General features: G+C 44.9%; 1 protein-coding gene across 5 annotated transcripts in view; it reads right to left on the bottom strand.

Annotated features, from left to right (window-relative positions):
- SRGAP3 (SLIT-ROBO Rho GTPase activating protein 3) overlaps positions 1–24,366 on the bottom strand; it is a 270,693-nt gene that overhangs the window by 27,485 nt on the left and 218,842 nt on the right. For 3 of the 5 annotated variants that reach the window (XM_055259348.2, XM_063630458.1, XM_063630459.1), the window contains exons 13-18: positions 18,844–18,904; positions 17,172–17,249; positions 7,461–7,595; positions 5,601–5,706; positions 5,172–5,399; positions 2,113–2,192 (exon numbers count right to left, since the gene is read on the bottom strand). In XM_055259348.2, coding sequence (XP_055115323.1) covers positions 2,113–2,192; positions 5,172–5,399; positions 5,601–5,706; positions 7,461–7,595; positions 17,172–17,249; positions 18,844–18,904 — 688 coding nt within the window. Of the gene's footprint in view, positions 1–2,112; positions 2,193–5,171; positions 5,400–5,600; positions 5,707–7,460; positions 7,596–17,171; positions 17,250–18,843; positions 18,905–20,007; positions 20,039–24,366 lie in introns of all 5 variants that reach the window. The other 2 variants (XM_063630456.1, XM_055259349.2) reach the window with 1 other exon arrangement.

Genomic DNA, 24,366 nt, shown 5'->3' with positions numbered 1-24,366 from the left:
GGAGGTAGCACTTTCTAGGGGGTGGTTCTTATGGGGATGAAGCACCGCTGGGTGAGTACCATGGCTGCTTCTTCGCTGACCCAGCAAGCCCTATTCTCTCTGTCCCTCCTCATCTTCAGTCCTGGTGTCCAGAGCAGCCTTCTGCCCATCAGCCCGAGGAGCTGTGGAAAAACCAGCAAAGGGACTGACAGGGACCTCAGCCCCAGGAAGGCAGGTGCTTTGGTCAAGACAAAGGAGAGGAAATGTCAGGAGTAGGAGAGAGGGAGAGACAGAGCAAGCTAGAGGGAGAGATAAAGAGACAGACAGAAAGAGATCCAGAAATAAGAAGAGCAACAGATGGAGAGGACGGGGTGGGGGCTGTTAAAAGGGATAGAGGGAGGGGGAGAACTGGAGGTGGTCGGCAGAAGATAAAAAGGAAGAAAGAGAAAAGCAAATCACCAGGAATAAGCAGAAGGTGGCAGCCTTCACATCTCCAAACAAAGCCTCTGCAGGACACATTCCTCAGTTCAGGATGACTTTAGCCTCTCAGGAGTCTGATCAAGCTGAACGTGATATCTGGATTTGCTTTTCTGTACCTGTGACCCGGGTCTGACCCATTAGCTCCCTCTCAGGACATGGGGACTGGACCATGCCTGGGTGCATGACTCAAGGCAGTCCAATGAGACTCCACCCCAGGACCTCTCTTGGAACCATTATAGAAAGGAAGCCCTTTTCCATTGAGACTTTGGGTAAGGTGATGGTGAAAGCCTGGAATTGCCAGAGACCACTGCACAGGAAGATCCTACATGAGAATGAAACCAGCACAGAGGGAAGCAGAACAAGAAGACAGAGACAAAGTGCTGACAAAAATCACCCTTGCTCCTGGATCCAGCTGTGCCTGAAGCCGTGCCAACCCTGGGACTTTTCAGGTATAGGAACTTACTCCCTTTTAAGCTTAAGTTGATTTGAGTTGGGGGTTCTGTCATTAGCAACTGAAATAGTCCTACTAGAATGTGAAAACCCATCTATGTCTTGTCTCTTTTACCAGTTCCCAGAACTGTCACCTGAATGCCTGCCCTGCTCTCCTGACAAATGTGGTGGCCAACATGACCCGGTCCCACAAGAGAAACACAAAGGACAAGTAAGAGAACTGCTAAGCCATGATGTTTAAAAAGGAAAACTATCCCAGGTGCTGGGTGCATCCCGGGCTGTGTTCTAACTTTCAAGGGTCCTAGACACTTTTGCCTGCATGGGTCCCTTCCTCCATTCAAAAAAAAAAGTTAAAAATTATATTTTACAACTGCATTAATATAAAGACAAATATAATCCAGCCTGGATATTGTGTTCATTTTTTTTCTTATTTTAAAACAAATTAAAACATTTTAGTGGACCTCTACAAGTACTATGGGCCCTTGGCACTATGCCTACTCTGCCTGATGGATAAGTTGGCATATGGTTCCGATTGCTTGTCTATGCAGTCCAGTTTCCCTAGAGACTAGTCCGACTCTCCTCTCCTTGTCTGCAAGAGGTGGAGGAATCTGGAGAAAGGTCTTGACTGGCCTTTCTCTCTCTCTCTCTCACCACACACTTCCCAGGATCATCACCCTTTGATTTCATCTCCAGGGTGCCCAATGCACCAGACAAACCTGTAATCTGGCATTATCGCTTTGCACCATGAGAAGCTACTTCCAACCTGTCAAGATCTGGTGACAGACTGGGAGTTCCTTGAGGACTGACATCTTGTTCATCCCTGTGCCCAAGTCCCAGCACAGGCTTGGCACAGGGCAGACCCTCACTGGGGAAGGATGGAGGAACAGAGCTTGCTTTCTACTTAGGGAACTCATGTCACTTAGGATTTGTACCTGGGCCAGGCAGGACACATTAAGGAATGAAGTGGGCTAGGTGTGGGGTGTGGTGAACACAGTATGAGCCTATGAGGATCTGCTCTGTGTCAGGCCCATGCCAGGACTTGGGGCATGCCATGAAGGTTTTTCTGGGTCTTCATCTATTCTGAAGGACAGATGGCTGACTTGGAAAGCTGAAGAGGTCTACGTGGGCCAGCCCTGTGGTTGGGCTGACATAAGTCAGTGTGAGAATGAAGAATCCCTTGTCCCCAGGATCCCCCTCACTCACCTTCATCGCTGGTATGAGGCTCAGTGCCATTGTCATGGTCAACTTCATCGATGGTCCCTGGCTCACTGTGTGGGCTGTCACTGCAAGGAAACACAGGAAGGGGACTCACTGGGGGGGGCGGGGGGCGGTTATCTACCCTCACAGCATCTTCAGCCTCTCATGCCAGTCCAGTTGGCCTCTGGGCCCTCCCGCAGCTCAGATGCAGGCCTATACCATCCTATCTTTTCCATGTGACCACTCCAGGGATCTTCCTAATCAGAAAACTACTCCCAGCCTCCTCCTTGAGAAGCTTCCCAAATATCTCCCCCAGTGCCCTCCTAGCCCTGGAATTTGCTGAGCTGTCTTCTTGGTGAAGACTGTCAATGCTTACATGTTCTGTAAGATCCAGAGGGCAGTAGTAAAACCCCAGCATTTATAATCGTTAAGGACCACAGGCCAGAACAAAAACAACCCTTTGAAGTACCATGAGTTATTTCATCTGGCCTGACTCTCTTGTCTTATAGCTGAGGTGACATATCCCAGGAGGTAAGATGAAGCTAACAAGGGCTGCCCTGTCTTTCTGCATGCAAAAGCCCCGACTGATGCAGGCAGTGAGAGTAGACTGGCAACCATGATGGGCATGGTGGCTGAGTAATCCAGTCCATCAGATTTAGTTGTTACTGTGCTGGTATAATTTCACCAGGTACTACCCCCTCACTAGATTATAAGCTTCTTGAGGCAAGGGTTAATTCACATAATCAGCCAGTTTTGTTTTTTTTTTTATAGAGCCATTGAGTGAGTCCTAATATGCCAGGCAGTGTGCTGGCCATTGAGTGAGTCCTAATATGCCAGGCAGTGTGCTGGCAGGAGGGATGCAATGATAGATTAAGGTGGACAAGGTTCCTGGCCTCATGTTGCTTACATTGTAAGGAGAGGGTCAAGAAAAAAAACGAAGTAAATAGGCCATTAAATAAGACAGTTGTAAGTTATGTTATGTAGTGTTATACAGGAAATAAATGGGCAGAGACAAGAACAGCAGAGGGGACCTATAAAGAGTGGACAGAGAAGGCTTCTCAAAGGAGTTGACATTTGCAATGCCATTTAAAGGAATATGCATTTTATTATGAAAAATTCTCCACTGCCACCTGAATCAGGACCAAACTCAATGGCTTCCAAGATTTTTCATAGCTGGCTCTATCCAACCTGTGGAGCCTCATCCTTTCACCATTCCCCTGTCACACATGCTATGCTCTGGCCACACTGAACTACTTTTCATTCTACTGAATGCTCCAGGTCTTCCCACTCCTCACTGGGTTGGCTCCTGTTCATTCTGCAGTCTCAGCTCAGTCTGTACTTCCCCCAGGAAGCCCTTCCTGATTTCCCTAGATTGGCTCAGGAAGCCCCACTTCTGGAGCCATTTGTTTCCTATTCCATCAGAGCTCCTGCACCAGGGGTCAATCCTGTTTTGTTACATCTCTGACTCCCAGCACAGAATCCAGCCCACAACAGATGCTTGGTAAGATTTGTTGAATGAATTAATGTTGTCTACTGTGCTGAGACCCTCAGCCAAGTCTCCCTTTTGGTTTTGGAAGCTCCAAAATTACCATGTAATTAATAGTTTTACAGTCTCGTGGGAAACAAATAGGATTAAGAAAAGTGTGGTTATTGTACATTGTTCTTTGATAAGTACATGAAGATCTGTGGGTCCCTTCCCAGAACACTAATTACATACATTGTAGCAAGAAAAGAGAACTGGTAATGGTTGCAAAAACTGTGTGAAAATTCTCTTTGTCCAGAAATTATGCTTGCCAGCTGTTTAATGTTTCTGTTACAGAACAGGGATGGACTTGCTCCCTAGTGCCTCAAACGAGATTAAGAGCTGTGATTAGACACCACTATGACCCAGTATTTCTATGCAGGGAGGCATGTGGGAAGGAAACACAAAGGCTGGAACACCTTCCTTCTTTGAAGCAGCTGCCCAAATATGCTCACAGTAATAAGGCAATTCAAAAGTCCAGGAATGCTTTGACAATCAAAAAACAAACTGCCCTGTAGGCACCTGGCTGAAGGCAGTGTGGGTAATACCTAAATATATAGCTGTGTGCTCTCCTGAATTGGAAATAAAGAAATAGTAGAAACGCTTTGGTCTCTGTCATTTAGTGTCCTGAATTTCCTGTCTTCACCACATTTAAACATTTTTTTCCTGTCTTCACATTTTAAGGTCTTAGCCTGGGGAAGCTTTTAAAGCCCTGACTTTGAAAAGGTTCTAAAATATTTCTCCTAAGACCTAGTGTAGTACCAGGTATACCAGGCACACAGAGGTCCCAAACTAGTGATTGTTGACATGATGTTGGACACGCCAAGAAACTGAGCTCACTTTGTCTGGAAAAGAGAACTCCTAGGTGAGAGGAGACAAGGGTAGGAAGTGTCACACTCAGTTCATAAAGTTGAAGTGAGGACTATTCACTCCCCTGCTTCCTGAGATGGGCTTGTGACTCACATGGCCAGTTAAAGCATTGCATCTCCTTACCAAGGTGATTACTTCACCAGGCCCAAACCTCAGCAATGAAACACAATTCTTGAGCTTGTGTTGGAACATTTGGGAAGGAAAGGGTCTTTTTCTATTGAAGATGATAAGAGAGTGAGTTATAGATCTTGAGTTGCTGGTTGCTTTCTTGCAACCACCAAGGAAATAGCTGTCCAGGAATGAAGCCAACACAGAATCAAGCAGGGCCAAGGAATGGAGACTGCAGGACCAAGTCCTTGTGGTAATAGTTGAGCCCCTGGATCAAGCTATACCTGAAGATATCCCCAGACTTTTTACTTAAGTAAATCAATGAAGCCCCATTTGGCTAAAGGCAATTTGAGTTGTATGTCTGTCCCTTATAACCAAGAGAATCCTAACTGATGTACCTATCTCTCATGTGAAGCTGCTGTGAAGCTCAGATGAGAAAATGTATATGAAAGTACCGACTATCAAGCAGTAAGAAAACTGAAGGGTTTCTTATTGTTCCTGTTCAATGGCAATAACAATGATGATGATAATAATAATAATAATATTAAGAGGAATGGCATCTTACCAATATTCTTCCCCTCCAGCCATGCATTTTTCATACACAGGTCCCTCTAGCTCCCGGGGGCTGGGGAAGATGGCTTCATGATGGATGATGATGGTTTTGATCACTTCATTGATGTGTGCCTGGCAGGACACAGGGTCCTGCCCATCAGGAATGTGCATGAGGGTAGGCCCAAAGCAGATGGCCAGGTTGTAGGGATCCATCATGTTCTCGTCGCTATACTGGGAGAGGCTAGGAGAGAGGAGTTACCCACAAATCATCTGGGAAAGGCAAGTCCTCCCACTGTGTTTTTTTTCTTTTGAGGGACTCTATACAAATCCAGGAGGGTTCCATGTTCTCCTTTAAAAACAGCATCTGCAAAAGCCTCAAGACACCCCCTCCCAAAAGAGGCCAGGCCCGAGTCAAAAAGGGGCCCCTTGGCCAGACACTCACTGGTTGAGGAAAGCGAAGAGGTATCTCATGACCACAATGACCACGCGGGGTAGGGTGACGAGGATTTGTTGGATCTGGTGCACCCTCTCGGCTGGGTTCTCCAGTTCTGTAACATAAAGGGGCCTTTGAGCATGCCTTTCATCCTCAGAGAGCAAAGCAACAAACGTTCGCTTGCCACATCTCCTATATCAACCCACGTGGATGGGGGAGCCAGCTCTATTCTTGATTCTGGGGATCATAGGTGATCCTGGCCTGGCCAATCAGAGCATCCATCTCCCTAGCTACAGGGAGGGGATGGAGGTGTGGCCTAATCAAGAACCAATCAGAGTCAACTCTTGGGACTTTGGTTGTGAGAAACCCACAGGGAGGTGCCCTCTTGGACCTGGGTAGAGGGAAGCCTGGAGCACAGTGGAGGCCCCTGAGAGGAGGATCCCACCTAACAGTGAAGCTGGCATAGAGACAGAGGGGGCATATATCTGCTGATGCCGTGTGAAGGTCTGAGTCCAGCTGGACCTAAGTTGTCCAGGTTCCCGAACAGTGCCTTCCCTTTTATGAAGTAAGCAGGTTTAAGCTGGGTTTCTGTCACCTATGAGTCCTGACAGACACAGGCAGGGACCATGTTTTATTAAACTCTTTACAAACACCAGCTGCAGCACAGGCCTGACACATAGTAGTTGCTCAGGAAATGAACATCAAATAAATCACCACTTCTCAAGGTAGCTATCAGCCAAAGTCTGGCAGATGCTTGGGATCTCATCTCTGACCCCTGTTTCCAGGTCATTCTAGAGCTGAAATTTGCTCAGCGTCCTGTACAGGAACAGGATTTTTGGGGTTCTGGAAACACTGGCTGAGTAACTGATACAGGGCTCAGACAGGGTCAGACCTCTGCAGTCTAGAATACAGCTTGTAGTATGGAGGTCTGGAAAGATAAGCAGGGAATAGTGTGGAGAGAAGAGAGGAACAGAAAGGTCTTTTACACACACAATAAAAGAGAGCTCAAATCTCCCTCTTCTCTTGCCATCTCCTGGGACACTTTCCTGGCTGCAAATATCTCTCAGAGTACTGTGAGAAACATCCCAAATGAAACTGGGTATGGGGCAACTTTTCTGTGAATCAAATTTAAAAGTTTATTCTAAACGACTAAAATTCCAATATTCTAAAGTTGAAAGCTTATTTTTTAAAAAAATTTCCAAAAGGTTATCTTGGATTTGGGTATCTCAGAGTCAAGGTGCCATGACATCAGCCCCCTAGACTGGGTTCCTCCTGATTTTATCCACAGAAACATAATAGTTTCTCACAACTAACTAGCAATGTCAGAGAAAATCCCCAGACAACTTACTTTCAGCATTTCCCTTGTTGGTCATGCTGCTGACCTGACCTCTAGACCTTCCACGTCTCCCCATCACCCAAGGGGAAAAGCTCTGGAATGTCTGCAAGGCATTCAAGGTCTTCACCCTTTTGCTCCATTTTCCCCTTCCAACCTCTTGCACCATGCACAGGCTGGGACACCCTCTTGGCTGGTCCCACTGGGTCTATGTCCCTAGCCCTTCCCAGGATCCCCCGTGCTCATTCCTCCTGGAACACTCTGCTCCCAGCACTCTCTCTTGGCTCTGATCTGCGAAATCAAGTCTTCCTCTGGTTCTCCTCTGAGCTCCTTCTCTACCCAGGGGGTGTGACATGCCCATTAGCCCTTTCATTATAAACCATCTTGTTATTTCCTCTTTCAATTCTACGAGGATGCACGTCACACTTCGCCTTTCATAATATTCCTCCTCTATGCCTAGCACAGCAATAAGCCTGTAGCTCAACTCCAACAATGATTTGTCAAAGAACTGATCATTTCACCTGGGAAATACTTACTAATAGTAGATATAAAATCTTGAAACCTTTCCTTAGGAAAGAGTGGGTTTTCCAGTCCTCGGAAATACAGTTTTAAAACACCAGCGACTGAATTGATATCTCGTTCATTTTGATCGTCCACAAGGGGGTCTTCACCTGAGTGGAAACAAGAGACGAGATGATGTTTCAGCTTGGGAAGGAGTCAGAGAACGTGCAGATGGCAGAAGAGATGACCTGGTCCAGCCTGAACCACAGGAAAGGCAGATGGGAGAAGTCTCCCCCACATATGAGGCCCCCTATTTCAGCAAGTTTAAAGTTCTCCCTGCAACTTATTTGAAAATGTTTAAATCTATAGAAAAGTTGTAAAAATAAAATAATGAATGCCCATCACACTTCGCTTACACTCATCTTGCCACATTTGATTTCTCGTTCTTTCTGTATTTATATTTATTGTTGCTCCACTATTTGAGATTATTTTGTAGACATCAAAACACACCACTGCTAACTACTTCAACACACTTCTCCTAAGAATAAGGATATTCTCCTACGTAACCACAACATCATTACACCTAAGAAAATTAACCATTCAAAAAGAACATCTCATATACAACCCACATTCAGACATCCCCAGTTGTCTCATGGTGTCTTTTACAGACTTTTTTTCAAAAGCCAAGATCTAATCAACATTCACACAATTCATTTGGTGGTTATTTTTCTTGGGTCCTTTAAATGTAAAATACACTCCGATATTTTTGTTTGCTAGTTTGTTTTTTACAATATCGGCTCTTTCTGAAGAGCCCTGGCCAGTTGTCTTGTAGAATGCCTCACACTCTGGATTTGTCTGTTTTCTCATGATTAGACTCCAATTAAATATTTTTGGCAAGAACACTACATGGGTGATGTTATGGACACCTTAATGCATCCCATTAGAAGGCACGTACGTCAGGCTGTCCTGCTGCTGGTGATGCCAACCTTGATCACTGGGTCAAGGTGTTGGCCTCCAGATCTCTACATTATAAAGGTATTTTCCCCCACTTTGTAATAAAGTATGATCTGTGAAATGGTACTCAAAGTGTCAAGATGATACTTTGAGATGACCATGTGCATGTAGTGCCCAACATGTTTCACCCAATGGTTTTAGCATCCAGTGACGATTTTTGCCCAAAGTAATTGTTCCACTGGGGTTGCAAAATGGTGATTTTCTAATTATGTCATTTCTTCTCCGTGTATCAGCAGGCATTCTTTTGTAAAGAGGAGCTGTCTTCCTGTCCCCCACCCTCACCTTTATTAACATTTATACGAACTTGTTTTTGTAATTTTTAACTGAATTGTGATTACCCATTACCATCAATATTTTTTAGAATACTTAAATTGTCCCAAATTCAGCCATGGAGCATACTTTCTTGTGTCCTTTTAATGTGACCTCCAATGAGCACTTCCTTGTTTTCTGGACCAAAAAAAATCCCCAACTACTTTTTACTTTCTTTGATCCAGATCTTGAATCAAACATTTCTCCAGCGGGCTCTGTTTGCTTTTTGTAGGAAACAAATATGGTGTCTCATATTGAGACACCAAGATCTAGGTATTAGGTGTGCTCATTGCTACAGAAGAGTCATAAAGACCTTCTAGATCCTTTCAGTGGATAGAACTAGAATTTTTTTTTCATGAGTTCATACTGATGTTTCTTATTCATACAATAAGGTTTTCATTACCTTCACTTATTTTGTATTTGTACATTTTTTTCTTACCATAAAAATCCTGGTTCTGAATAATATTAGTAATAATTATATTCATCTGCTTTATCCTATAATACACAATCAATGGTGTAACAGTTTTAATAGCAATATTACCACTGACAATAAACCTGCTACACACAACTTGAGATTTCTTTCTAGGGCTTTTGTTTATGTTATTGTTTAGTATTTTTATCTTCAAAATGTATCCCACTAAAGATATATATGGTCAGAAGACAGAAAGTAGATCAGTGGTTGCCTAGGGCTGGTGGCCAGGGTATGGAGGATATTGGGAGGGACTTGCAAATGGGTACAAGATTCCTTTTGGGGAGGATGAAAAAGTTCTGAAGTAACGTCATGATGATGATTGCCTAACTCTGTAAATATAATAGAAACCATTGAAATGTATTTTTTTCTATTACTGATATATAACATTTTAAATATTTAAGGTGTACATGTAACTGTTAGATGCATAGAATACATAATGATCAAGTCAGGGTATTTGAGGTATCCATCACCTTGAATATCTGTCATTTCTACGTGCTGGTATCATTTGAAGTCCTCTCTTCTAGTTACTTTGAAATACACAAAATAGTGTTGCTAAGTATCGTCACCCTATTCTACTATCAAACCCTAGAACTTATTTATTCTATCTAATTGTATGTCTGTACCCACTAACCAACCTCTCTTCATTCTCCACTCCCACTCACCCTTCCTTCTGGCACCTATCATTCTATCCTCTGTGTCCATGAGATAGTGTTCTAGCTCCCACACAGGAGTAAGAACATGCAGTAATCTTCTTTCTGAGGCTGGCTTATTTCACTTAACATAATGTCCTCCAGTTCCATACATGTTGCTGCAAATGACATGATTTCATTCTTCTTTATGGCTGGATAGTATTCCACTATATATTATACACTACATTTTCTTTTTCCATTCATGTATTGGTGGACATGTAGGTTGCTTCCGTATCTTTGCTATTGTGAATAGTGCTGCGGTAAATGTGGGAGTGCAGGTATCCTTTGATACATTAATTTATTCTCCTCTAGTTAAATACCCAGTAGTGGGATTGCTGAATGGTATGGTAGTTCTAGTTTTAGTTTTTTGAGAAATCTCCATGCTGTTTTCCATAGTGGTTGTATTAATTTACATTCCCACCCACAGTATATAAGAGTTCCCTTTTCTCTGCATCCTCGTCAGCATCTGTTATTGTCTGCCTTTTTAATAATAGCCATTCTAACTGGGGTGACATGATATTTGTGGTTTTGATCTGCATGGTATGTATACTTTAAAAAATGGGTGAACCTTATGGTATGCAATTCAATAAAGCTGTTAAAAATGTATGATCGGAGTACATGTTCAAAAGTTACTCTCTGTAGTTATCAATTTGGTAAGTGGCATACTTGGTTTTCTTTGTATTTTAGGTATTAATTTTTTTAGAAATACTTTTTTAAAAATTTACAGTTTTGAATGCACAAAGCATTTATAGGGTCCAAAAGTCAAAAGTTGTACTCAGAAAAGCCCTATTCTTACCCTTCTCTCCTCCACACCTTATATTTAACCATTTTCATTCATTTCTGGTTTGTCTTGCTGTGTGAGCAAATACATAGGCCTATTTTTAATATCTTCTTATTTCTTACACAGAATGTAGTATACTTCTAAATAAACTTCTTTCTTCACTTAACAAGAAATCCTGGAAATCCCTCCACATTAGTTCACAGAGATCTTCCTCTATTTATTATTTTTTTAAAGGCTGCAAAGTACTCTACTTTATGGATAGATCATAATTTATACAATCAATCTCTTACGGGTTAACATTTGAGTTCTTTCCACTATTTTGTTATTTTAAGTATTGCCACAGTGAATATTCTTGTGTTTTTCTATGCATAGAGGTAGATCTCTGTGATCAGTTCCCAGAAGAGGGATGGCTGGGTCATAGGGTAGACATATATGCAGTTTTTTCAGACAGAGTCGAATTCTTCACTGGGGCTATGCCATTTTATATTCCTACCATCAACACCATCTCAAGAATGTTGTTTTCCACAGCCCTGCCCCTGGCATATCATCAGTGTTTTGAATTTTTGCCAGTTGGACAAGGGAAAATGGTATCTCAGGGGAGTAGCACTTTTCAATTTAATCAGAGCTGCTGGGCAGGTTCACCACTGTGAATTTCCATGGGGGAGGTGAAAGGCAGCAGGGAGCCTTCTGCTGCTTTCCTGAGATGTTCAGATACATCTGCACAATGGGCTGCTCCTCCTCCTGAACAGCTAAGAGCACCTCTAGGGCTGGCAAGCAATGAAAAGCAGAACTGGAAACTCATCCTTGGATCTCTCTACTCTGCTTCTGTGGGAAGTGAATACATGTCACTGCCACAGCCTCCCTAGCCCCAACATGCTTCAGTATGAATTAGAGAATGGTCCCCCTGCCTTCCTGCACCAGGGCTTGCAGTGTACAGAGCATGAGCCAGAGTTCAGTTCCCATCTGTTCTCTTGGCTGAGCAGCCTTGTGCAGTGCCCAGCGTGAACAATCATGCATGGTGGCCCAGATACTGGTATTGGATAGGTCAATCTCTCAAATGTTCCCACTGGAGGAGGTGAGAATGCTGCCTCCATAAGACTTCTTTGTGGGGAAGGAAGAGAGAAAATAAACACACCAAAAAAATCACCTGTATTCACACAGCACTTCTCAAGTGAGAAGCACATTTGTACAGATGAACTCTAACCCTTACAACAGCATTGCATGTCACTAGGGAGACATGGTTCCAATACCACCGTTCTCTCCTGTAGGAGAGCTGAGGCCCTGGCAGATGAAGCAATATGCCCACAATCACAAAGTCAACAACAGATACTGGCAGCTCCAAGGTCTCATAATCCCTGAGAGATAACACTTTCTTCTACCTGTGATTTTTGGATCTGTCTGTCTGCATCTATGCCTGCTTATGTAGGTAGGTATATCTTGACCTACTTTCCTTCCTTCCTTCCTTTCATCCTTTACATCTCAACCTTCTTTTTTTCTCAGTAAAAAAGTTCCTATGAAATCCCAACTTATAGAACAAGGCTGTCTTAGTTGAACTGGGGTGGGGGATGTCCAAGCCTTATCTCCTCAGCCTCCCTCCTATCCCTGTAGCAGCCTAAGGAATTCAAAAACTGTACCATATTAAGCTGTTTCCCTATTAGCTCCACACATCATTCCTGTGGTCTCATAATTCAAAAACACATGGATATTTTCCTCCATGCTGCCTAGTACTAGTTCCCATTGTTAAGCATGATCAGCATATTGACTTTACATACGCACACATACACATACACACGCCATTAGTTCTTGCCATTCCTCCTGCAAGGCTCTCAGTCCATAAACTGAACTGCCCAAACATTCTTTTCAATTAGCCCAGGCCTTTGGCTCTCTGCAAGCTAGTCAGTTTTGGCTCTGAGAATGGAATCCCAGAGCCGGAGATGAGCTGGATGGTTCCTGTGAATGATGGCTTTCTCCAGGAGGAGAATTAAAGCTAACATTCCAGGCAAATCTGAAGGAAAGACATGTTCACACTTGGCTAGCTAATGTCCTGGGGAGGTGGCATTGTTACCAAATTGCCCTGCCTGGAGCTTACTTTTACCCAGATCACCTGGGCGTTGCCAAAGGCTTTAAGACAGGTCTGTGCCCAGGGCAGAGACTGAGCACACAGTGTGTGCTTAAAGGCTCTGTCAGACCTGCTGCTGGAAGCTTTGAGTCAGTCTTTCTCATGAGGGCAGTTCTGTCTGGCCACAGGTCCTCAAGCCCCTCGACATGACAATCCCGCCCAGCATCTTCTGGTTCCATCCCTCTTCTCAAGGCAGGACACAGATCTCAGAAGGGGCAGATCCAGAGTCAAGAGTGTGCTAGAGCCTACAAGGCATGGCATGACTTTAGCCTCACATCCAAACCCTGCGTAGATCTGTACAGGGGGAGACAGCCATTGCCTCCTTGGCAAGGCACGCCCTCCCATAAGGAGAGACCTCAGCACTCCCATCTGTGCATACAAAGAGGGCACCTACAGAGGTTTGTGGGGGACCCTCTGGGAGACAAGAGCAAACCACAGCTCACTCCACAGCTCAGCAGCTAATTCTTGCCTTTTCATGATGTGTTTTTTTTTTTTTCTCTCTCTCTCCTTCATTTTGCCGGAAGATTTATAGGGAGAGCTCAAAACTTGAGCAGTGAGTTTAAGATTTACTGACGACAACAACAAAAAGAATTCCAACTAAAACTCTGGTTGACTCATATGAGAAGGAAAAAAAAAAGTAGATTTAGGAATAATAAGCCAGGAGTGGATTTCCAACATGTTATCCCTTTTCAGGAGCTTAAGGAAAAGAAAACCATGCTCCTTTCAACAGCCTTAAGCAAGGAACTCTGGGAAGACCTCTACTCAGAAGAAGGGAAAAACAGAGCCAAGGAAGAACAAGACCCAAATCCCTTTTAACAACTGGTGAAGAATGGGCACCCTGCAGGGATTAGAGGATTTAAATTTTAAAAATCAAAGGAAAAGGCTGGCGGCAGTGGCTCACGCCTGGAATCCCAGCAATTCTGGAGGTTGAGGCGGGTGCATCGCTTTGAGCCCAGGAGTTCAATGGTGAAAGCCCATCTCTACAAAAAATATAAAAATTAGCCAAGCATGATGGCACACACCTGTAATCCCAGCTACTTGGTGGATGGAAGGGTGCTGAAGTGGGAGGATCACCTGAACCGGGGGAGGCAGAGACCCTGTCTCAGAAACTAAATAAACTGGCCAGGTGCAGTGGCTCATGCCTATAATCCCAGCACTTTGGGAGTCTGAGGCGGGCGGATCATGAGGTCAGGAGATGGAGACCATCCTGGCCAACATGGTGAAACCCTGTCTCTACCAAAAATACAAAAAATTAGCCGGGCAAGGTGGCACGCATCTGTAGTCCCAGCTACTCAGGAGGCTGAGGCAGGAGAATCACTTGAACCTGGGAGGCAGAGGTTGCAGTGAGCCGAGATTCCGCCACTGCACTCCAACCTGGTGGCAGAGCGAGACTCTATCTCAACTAAATAAATAAATAAATAAATAAATAAATAAATAAATAAAATACAGGAAGAAAGGAAAAACATGGCATACTGGTTTGGAGAGGAAATTTAGTCACGAGTTAAACCATGTGGGATGTGAAGAGTGGGCGAGAAGAGAAATATTGAGCTGGGCCCAGGTTTGGGCCACCCGTCGCCAGGGAAACACAGAGATAAGCAGGCTGAGGGCCAGGAAGAGGGAAGACCCTAGTCTGGGGAGGGGTGGGAAGAGGCAGCCCTGAGTGAAAGCCAGGTTAGGAGCCAAACCCAGGGCATATGCTTGGTGAATATCAGGGAACAGAAAAGAATAAGTGAGAAATCTGGCAGCAGCCAACCCAGAAAATCCAGGAAAGGATTTTTATAAAAGAGACATACTAGAACGATTCTTTTAGAAGAATGCATGCTTCATTGTCGACTCAGGTGGAGCAGAAGGACCAGGCTGGCGAGAGAATGAGATTCGTTTTGGAACGATGGGGAGAGGGAGTGAGGCCAACTGCATCCATGAGGAAAAGAAAAAGGAAAAAATATTTTTTGCAGCTGAGATTTAGTTCAGATGTTCTCTGCCCAGCTGGGCTCTGCCTGAGGCGATCCAAGGCTTGTTAGGAGCAAAGAATGCTTTTAAATTGCACATCACCCCTGCAAAGCACCAAAGCAAGTGACAGGAGGTGCTGACCTTAGAAAATCACATTCAAGAAGGTAAAAAGCAGTGCTACCGGAGTAGGGAAAGGGTTGGGTTGCCTGTGGCAACAAGGTTACATATAGAATATGGAGAGGCAGGGAAATGCCAGGCAAAGTGGTTGCCAGGCTAGAGGCACCATGCAGTGAGTTTGCCCATGAGATTCAATGCAGGGTGACAAGGCATTCTGTATAATGAGATGAGCCCAGGAGGAGGGAACCAGCAAAGGTTCCAGACTATGGTTCTGCTCATTGTAAATGAACACAGGGCAGCAGGGGTGTAAGGAGTTGGGGAAAACGAAGAAACAACATTATGGATTGGACTGTCCAGTGCTGCCAAGAGAGGCTAAGAGCAATGACAAATGATACTTGCATCATGGACGCAGATGGGAGAGACCTCTTGCTTTCTGACCTTTGCACATGCTGTTCTCTTGGCTTGGAATGCCCTTTCTTTGCCCCTGCTTCCCCTGGCTCTTACTCTTCAAGCCTCAGCTTAGGCATTTTTTCCCAAGGAAGCCTTCCCTGGCTTTGCTATTCCTCCCCACTCCATCCAGGCTGGGCTAGGGCCTCCTATGCTCCCCATTGCCTATTCCATCATTGCACGGATTATACTGGCTGTTGCCTAAACTGGCTCCCCTACTAGTAGTGACTGTGTTTTGTTCATATTGCATTTCCAGGCCCTTGTTCATTACCTTGTATGGTATAGGGCTCAGTGCATGCTTGTTTAGTGAATGAATAGATGACTGAGTAGGAGCTTGGAGCAAGGAGGTCCTGGGGCTCCCTGGTTCTAAGCACCCGAGATCCTCAAGTAGGCTCCAGAAACGAAGCTCCCCTAGACTCCAGGAGGCCACTGAGCATGACATGCAGCCAAATCTCATTGTCTACAGATGGTTCCAAGCCAGAGCACCTACATCCACAGAGGGTCTGTGCCTGGGGGCCGCGGCAGTACTGCTTGGGGCTGCAGAATGCTTCCTCCACCGCAGGATGGAATGGAGATGACTGAGACGCAGAGAATTTGCTCAAGAGGCAGCTCCTTTGGGGTGGGAGGGGAGCTACGTAATAAGTAGGAAGAATCCTATGGGTGGAAACACACAGAGAGGCCTGCTCAGAGCACAGCCAACAGGGGTAAACCATACCTTTTGGGATGTGATGTACTGCAAGTAAAGGGGTATGGGGTTGGGGTCTTCAGTACCAGAACCACTCAGAGAAGAAGGCAGTAAATCAGAGTTGTGAAGGGGTGGACTATGGAGACATGACCTTTTCAAATAGGAAAACTGCAGGCAGAGATATTATTTGGGATACTGATATTCCAACTCTTCTTTCCTCCCCTGGGATGAGGTTATGGACTTGCTAATGCTAGGTTTTGTTCTAGAATCAGGGAGCAGGATTGAAAATATTTCCTCGAATGAAAATGCATGGATTTCCCATTTCAGTGCAGCAGTGAGATAAGCACTGAGTATTCAAAGGCAGAGGTGTAAGAAGAATTGAGCGTTTCCTGACCCAGTGAGTCCTTACTTGGCTTGGACACTGTCACTGGCCATCTGTTCCTATCAGGGATTCTGAGCCCCAGAGAGGCTACACCAAATATATCACATGTGTCCTGGTCTAGTGGTCCACCTCATTTCTAATAGGCTTTCATATCCTTGTTTCAATCAAAATGGGAACTAGGTCACCTCTCCAGGGGTGGAGGGAGTGTATAATCTCTTTCCCCCAATGTGTGGCTTGCCAAAAACACTGCATAAAAAATTAAAAATTAGGAGATTCTAAAAGCCACTCAGTGTTTTCTATGTTCTTCCAATTCTAAAATGTAGCATTCTTTACAGATTCACATAAATAATCCAGAGCTTTTTACAAGGCGCCCTCTCCCAGCAACCACTGTGCAGTCCACTGGAGAAAGCACCCATAAGCAGTAATAGTAGTAATAGCAGTAGTAGTGGTAGTGGTGGTGGTGGTGGTGGTGCTGGTGCTGGTGCTGGTGCTGGTGCTGGTGCTGGTGCTGGTGGTAGGTAAATGTTAAACAGTTAACTCTTTGGCAGGAAACAATTAGAACTTAGTGTTTGCCAATTTCTGTGGTATAAACACTCCAGCCATGGCTTATTCCAAGTACCAGGACAAAGGCACTGCATGTGAAGTTGGGAAGAGATGTGCACAATCAGCTCCTGCAAACCACTGCAGGCCGGCTTCTGCACACCACTGGCTCTGAGACACATGTGAACATTCACCCTGGCTTCCCCTGGCCACAGGCTTAAGATGGTTGCTCTGCACCCACCTCTCTCAAAGGAATTTTTGATGTCATTGACTTCCACCTGAGATCCTGGCACTCTGAAGATCCCCTGCTGCTGGAGTCCTAAAAAAGAAACATACAGAAAAAGAAATAGTAAATCCACGAGACCTTGAGTTCATTAGACTACCGGGAATATCAGTGACTCTCCCCATTGCTTGTCCCTTTCTCCCCCTGATCCTTTATAACAGAGTCATTCCCTATGAATGTCTTCAGAAATGGCCTTCACGGTAAAGTACAGCTGGCCAAAATCCTTGGACACATCTGCTTCTTACACTTGTGATCTTCTGTTTGAGCTTAAAGGAAAAGGCCTCAAGAAGTTTGTATCAATACCTTTCCTTCTCTGTACACAGACATGTTCTGCCTTCAAGAAGAGCTAGACTCCAGAGTACATTCTGGCTGGGACTTGGGAGAGGTTAAATTATTAAAGTAAAACTATCCCTTTTTTTACATGTTTCTACAAGGCCTTAACAAAGAGCAGACCCTTATACATGACACGACAGTAAGGACATAACAGCAGCCTGTACGACTGAAGGAATTAAAAGGTCTGTTTCATCTTAATGGGAATTAATGGGGGAGCCTGTGATCCTTTCCCTATCTCTGTTTTTCTATATAAAACAATTTTCCACGTTATAATTTAGGAAATATTTTCTCTCAAAAGGCAGGCTTTGGTCAAAGTTTGGTTTGTACATAGTATGTGCTCAATAAATGCTTGTTCCTCTCTTTAATTAAACAATATTGAACTTCTGCCACCCAAGTCTCTGATCCCATCTTCCTGGCTCCTTACCACCCAGCCACACTGACCTTCCTCTCCATGCTAGGCCTTTCCACTCGCCATCCTCCATTCTCTCCACCTGGACTGCACAGCTGGCTGCTTCTGCTCAGGTATTACTTAGTTCAAACATCACCCCCTCGGAGAAATCTCTCCTCACCACCTTAGCCAAAGCACCTCCTCTCCTTTCCAGCCATTCTCTATCCCCTTTAAATTAGTTTCACGGCATTTGCACTATCTCAAATGATATTATTTATTTTTCCACTTGATAATTTCCTTGCCCTTTTCATTGGCAATGTAAGCTATGCAGGGCAGGCATTGCACCTGTCTTGTTCATGTCTGTATTCCCATTGTCCAAAGCAGTGCCTATTATGCACTCAATAAATATAGTTTTGGAGGAATGAATGAGTGGATAAGCACCAGTTACATTCTAGTGACACCATGGTTAACAAATCCCAGACACCATTATTAGGTTGGCGCAAAAGTAGTTGTGTTTGCCATTCAAAAGTAATGGCAAAAGCCGCAATTACTTTGGCATCAACCTAATACCTTCATGGAGCTTACAATCTAGTAGTATTAGCTGATTTACTGGCAAACTCCATTCAGTGCTCAAAGCACAGAGCTGTAGGGTTGAGTTCTCTTGTCCATGCCCTTTCTACTCTCCAGTTTTCCTAGGTCTTGGATCCTCTCACCATGATCTCCATGACCCAACACACAGGCTCAAAAGTAGCACTCAGAAGAGCAGCTGCTGTGTGCAGTACTTTCCCCCTCAAAAGCAGAGCTGTGACGGGAAGTCTTCCAGGACAAATTAGAATCTCATTTCCTATCAGAACAGCCTAGCACCTGTTCTGCAGATTGCTGAAAACACTGGCCCAAGATCCAGCTTACCATATAAATTGATGTAACGGATGCAGCTCTCGACTACAAGCGGTATAGCTTGTCCTGAATCCTTGAGAAAAGAAAAATTGTGAGTTTTATGGGGCTTGACAACCACCACAGGAAAAAGACTGCAAACACTGATTACAGACTCAAGCCAGAATATTAGTACCATCAGATTAGTAGGAAAACAAGCAAGGAACTGCTAATCCTAAAGTCTCCACGGACAGTTACAATAGAGAGTCTTTAGCTGTGCGCACAAAAAGGCATAGCTATGATCGTTTTAAAGAAATGCTCTGTCTTCTTACCCAACTGGAAAGGAACCTGGGCTCAGGAGGCCTGGCAGGCCCACTTGGGCAGTGGAGAGGGAACCACCTCAGGGAGGGTGCTGGAGTCTGGCCTTGAAGAGTTCTCTGCCTCCCCCTCCATTTTGTCCCAACTCAACACTATTTTCTCAGTGCTCAAGGATCAAGTCCTCATCCTATTACTGCAGTACCTAATGTCAGAATTAAGGGCACACCAGAGAGAAGGAAGGCTGGCCCCCGGTGGAAATTTTGAGCTCTAAGAAGAGAAGACCAGTTCTACTCATGAAGTCACAACTAAACACCCAGATGCATACTGCATTTAACAGTAAACATGTCACAGGGAAAAGCTCTAGAGGCAGCCAATGTCAGCCATTGGCCATCCAGGGGCCAACCTTACTCTAAAAGGCTGAAAAAGATGCAATTCTCAACACAGGCACCTGGGATGTGAATGTATTTTCAATGACATCTTCCTAGACTGGCCTACAGCCACAAATGATTATGGCGGAGGGGAGACATTTTCTTTTGGATTCCATTATTGGTTGACCTCTCTGTTATTCCGGGTCACTTAAAGAGCATCAAATTCTTTTAAACTTTCTTTAAAAGGGGCCAAATCAAAGGCCTACCCTCCTCACAAGGTGAGTAAACGATGAGGCACGAGTAATATGCTCTTGTGAAGACAGCATGGATTTGGATATGTTCTTGGCTCCTCCACACCCCACCTGTGAATTCTTTCCTTGATTGACTGTGCCCAGGGACAGGACAAGAATATGGACCCATCAGCAACAGGCAAGGTGGGCTCTGTTCTGGAAGTCAGCACTAAAGACAGTTTCCATCGCGGTGAATGGGGCTAACGGGCCTTTCTAGTAAATACCTGGTTCCTGGTTCGAGCATTTCTTCTTCCTCTGATAACAAAAAATAAACAGGCAGCAGAGCAGGAGAAAAAGAAAAGATTATGCAGGAATAAGATCAGTTAGAGTAAGCAGATCCTTCAGAGTCCGTGAACGCCGAAATGCAATGGCAGCCAGCCAAGGTCCTGGGGAGCCTGCCAAACAGCCAGCCTGTGGGTAGAGCCACCCTCAAGCCTGGAAGCTTCATGGGACTTCTGGAAGCCACCCAGCCAGCCTTCCCATGTGGCTGCCTTAGCTGCCCTCCCAGACACCAGTTGACATGGGGGCCTCTTTCAGTCCTTGTGAAAGAGCAGCAACTTTGTGGACTGGACTCATTCCCATCCCTGTACCTAGCTTCTCTTCAACAAAAGAGACTGTTTATGCACCCATGGACAAAAGCCTACCTACGACCCCATAAGGTATGCCCAGCTGCCCACAAAAAGGAGAGAAATACACCTTTATGTCCACTGGAACAATGTCTGGAATTCAGCTCAAGAAACATCATTCTTGGTAAAAAGTTCAGTTCTAACAGATCATGTCTACAAGGTACCCTCTGGATAGATGTCCATAGGTTTCCACCTGACGCCAAATTCCAAACAGCTTCCCATGTTTCCCTGCCATACACCCTAAGTTGCTTTTCTTGGGTATCCACTTGGCTTTGCTCTCCTTCCTCCCCTCTTGAGCCTTACACTGGCATTAAGGAATACAAAAGCTGAGAAAGGCCTGGAGGAGAAAGGGAAGTTGAGTCAGAATGCCTTCATGAGCTTGGAGGCAGAACTAGGGCCTTTACTTTCACTAAAAGCCACTGGTGATGCCCATTTTCAGGGGAGCGCCATCGGTTCTTTCCCCCTGTGCAGCAGGTCCACCTCTGGGGTGAGCACTTGTCCCATCCAGGCTCCTGGAGGATGTGTGCCTTCTAGCTAGAGTCATCTGTCCAGTTCTCAGCATCTCGACAACAGGAATTGTCTGCTACCTGACATGCTAAATCTACCAGAATCCCAGAACTGAGCAAACAGCCTGGTCAAACAGGCTCTATGAGCAATATGCTAAAATTAATGCTAATAATCATAGGTAATACATAGTGCTTACTATGTGCTATCCCGTGCTCTAGAAACATAACATATATTGGCTCATTTAATCCTCCTCACAAACTCATGAAGTAGGTAATTATCATGCTTATTTTACAGAAACAAGATGAGGATTCTCCTCTTGTCCCAGAGGTGAACCTCCTGGGCTTCAAAATTGGCTCTTATAAAAATGAGTTCTCCTTTTGTCTGAGAGGAGGAGGAAAAAACATCGAGGATTTTGAAAGGGGTTTGTTTATTCAGGTAGGGTCCAAGAAATGTATAAAACAAACTCCAGCAACATTTACTTATGATTATTAACCCGGGGGATGCTTCCTTGTCCCTCTAAACCATCATAATTGTGATGTCCCAGTGATGTTATTTTATTAAAAAAACTTTTCACAGGTGTGGTTTTTCAAAGCTGGGGACTCTTAGTTCAAGGTTCTTTCAGAAGGCATGTGAATTATAATAGAAAATTAAATTCCATTCTCAATAGTTGAAGGATTGAATACATTATACTGCCTTTTCATTCTCTGAAAGTTAATAATCTTTCACAGTAAAACTGTGCTGTAAAACATTGACCACTTAGCTCATAGTAGGTGCACAGCATGAGTCTGTTGAACTGCATTGATGGTACGTGATGAGTACAGTGTGACTATAAAGCAATGCAATAGTAAGGCCAGGTGCAGTGGCGCATGCCTGTAATCCCAGGACTTTGGGAGGCCCTTGGGAAGGATCCCTTGGGCCCAGGAGTTCAAGACCAGACTGGGCAACATGGTAAGATCCTGTCTCTACAAAAAAAAAAAAATTTTTTTTAATTAGCCAAGCATGGTGGTGCATGCGTGTAGCCCCGCCTACTTGGGAGGCTGAGGTGGGAGGATCACTTGAGCCCAAGAGTTCGAGGCTGCAGTGAGCCGTGATTGTGCTACTGTACTCCAGCCTGGGGCACACAGCAAGACTGCCTCAATAAATGAATGAATGAATGAATGAATGAATGAATGAATGAAATAGTATTTAACAAACACACCTTTTCTCCCAGTCAAATGAGTATTATTCCTCCAACTTTTCCCCTTAGGAGGTGATGCACTTATTCCAACAGCGCTGCCACTGCTCAAGTGCTCTGGGCTGTTGCTGCTGGGGTGCTCTTTTCAGAGCCAGTGGAACAGCCCCAATGTAGCATATTCCTCTTGCCATTTTCCACCTCCAATGGCATCGCAAAGCTCAGCTTCAAATGGAGCTTTCTATTCCAAAGACAAGGTGTCCATTCAAATACATAGTCTTGGCCCCACTGGTAAAGGCCACGCTCCAGGCTCTAAAGAAGGTTGACCAAAGCAGCTGCAGCAATGCTGAAACATTCAGGTAAGGTGGCTTCCCAAGGTGACTGTCTCAAAGGGGCAAACACTCATGTGGTTGACTAGGTTATGATGTGTTGGTCAGAAGGAATAAAGTCAGATTACTTTATAGTCACATCTTATGTATAGGACCTCTCTATTATGAAAATACTTCACAGAATATCTACTTGTCAAGTACTGTCAGATAAGAGTTGATTCCTTCCAAGTATCCTGACTGATCACCCATTTCCAAAGACCTAAGCAAACTGAGGATGTCTCTGTCTCTGAGCCTTCATTCCTTCTGTTCCTCCTTTCAATCATTCCTTCTGTCCTTTTATTCTCCTCTGTATTCCCACCTTTCTTTCAAAGCGCCTCCAGAAGCCTACTGGGCTTGAGCTCATAGCTCTTCTTGCTCTGAACTTCTTTTTTTGTTGTTGTTTATTTTTGAGACAGGATCTTGCTCTGTCACCAAGGCTGGAGTGGCATGACTGTAGATCACTGCAGCCTTGACCTCCCAGGCTCAAGCCATCCTCCTACCTCAGCCTCCCAAAGTTCTAGGATTACAAGTGTGAGCCACTGTGCCTATCCTAAACTTGTTTCTGTGGGGATAACTCACCAGGTGCTCATACTAAATTACCTTCCACTTTCTGCCTTTTGTGTTTAAAATCTCCCAAGCTCCACTACTGACTCCTTGAGGGAAGGGAGAGTAACTAGCCCCCTCTTGACCATGGACCATGGCTCTTTTATGGGCAAGGGTGAAAGAAGAAAGTCTTGGAGGAGAGAGGAGGGAGGATGGAGACAGAGGATTTCTTTGGCACAGCCCTGCCCTTCCATGACCCAATAAACCACTCCCTCTGGGTCACCTCCTGATCTTCCTTCCTGATGCATCCATGGTCCCCCCCTTTTGGGAATCCTCTATGCTTTGGTCTTCTTAGGCATCCTACAGCAGCCCTTGACATCCCTTGACCCTGGGCAGTCCCAACTTGGGCCCTGGTCTTCCACTTTCCCTTTTCCCCACTCTCCTTTCCCCAGAACTCAGCCCACAGGCAGAGACAGTCCTGGGACCCAGGCTGGTCCTGCTTACCCCCTCCCCTGCCTAAGGCCAAACCCATATCCAGTCTCTTGCTGTCCTGCAAGTCTTGCGCTGGACCCTGTCTGAGGATCACAAGTAGAGAGGTGGAGCATGGGCAGCCTCCATAACCCCCAAATCATTGGCAAAGCCCAAGAGCCTTTGTTTTTTCTCCTGATTGATATCTACCATCTTCTCTGAAGAGACTGTCTTCATTAGAAGGTAGTGGGCTCTCAAATCAGTTGCAGGGACTTCCCTGCTTCCTCTAAGTAACGTTAAGAGTGCTTCTCCCCTTCCTCAAGTATCTCCCCAGCTGCTGCTCTTCGCTTCTCCATCTTCTTAATTTCCCTTGAGCCATTATATCTGATATGGCTTAATCTCATACCCTTTACACCAAAGAGAAAAGAAAAGAGAAACTCGCCTAGCTAAACTACTTTTAGTTTAAGGTACAAAGGGTTAACCTAGAATTCAAAAGGGACAACCTCAACTTCTCTCCCTTCTCCCAGACCACCTAACAGGAAGCAAAACTAGGTGGGAGGATTTTCTCTTATAAAAATTGTATGTGTTTCCTTTGCTGGTATATATGCAACTAAAAAAAAATTCATGTGTATAAAAACACACTGATACCCACAGGGATTTCCTCTGTGCAGCTTTCAGTCCAGCTCCTCTTGGGAGATGTAGGTATGAAGTGAGGGAATGGGGTTTCTCTGACTGTCCCTCAGGTGTTAGGACTGCAGTTGCTGAAGCAATGAAGTGTGGCTGGCTGGGCCTGCCATGCTGGTATTTCAGCCACACTTGGACTTCCCTGAGTTCTTTCATGATCTGATCCCTACCCCCAGGGCTGAGAATTGCGCAGGGCACTTAGGAGCAAATGGTTAG

The sequence above is a fragment of the Symphalangus syndactylus genome, chromosome 21 (assembly GCF_028878055.3).
Source record: "Symphalangus syndactylus isolate Jambi chromosome 21, NHGRI_mSymSyn1-v2.1_pri, whole genome shotgun sequence".
Lineage (NCBI taxonomy): Eukaryota > Metazoa > Chordata > Mammalia > Primates > Hylobatidae > Symphalangus > Symphalangus syndactylus.
The sequence above is the reverse complement of the archived record's forward strand: the minus strand, read 5'-3'. Positions and strand labels throughout refer to the sequence as shown.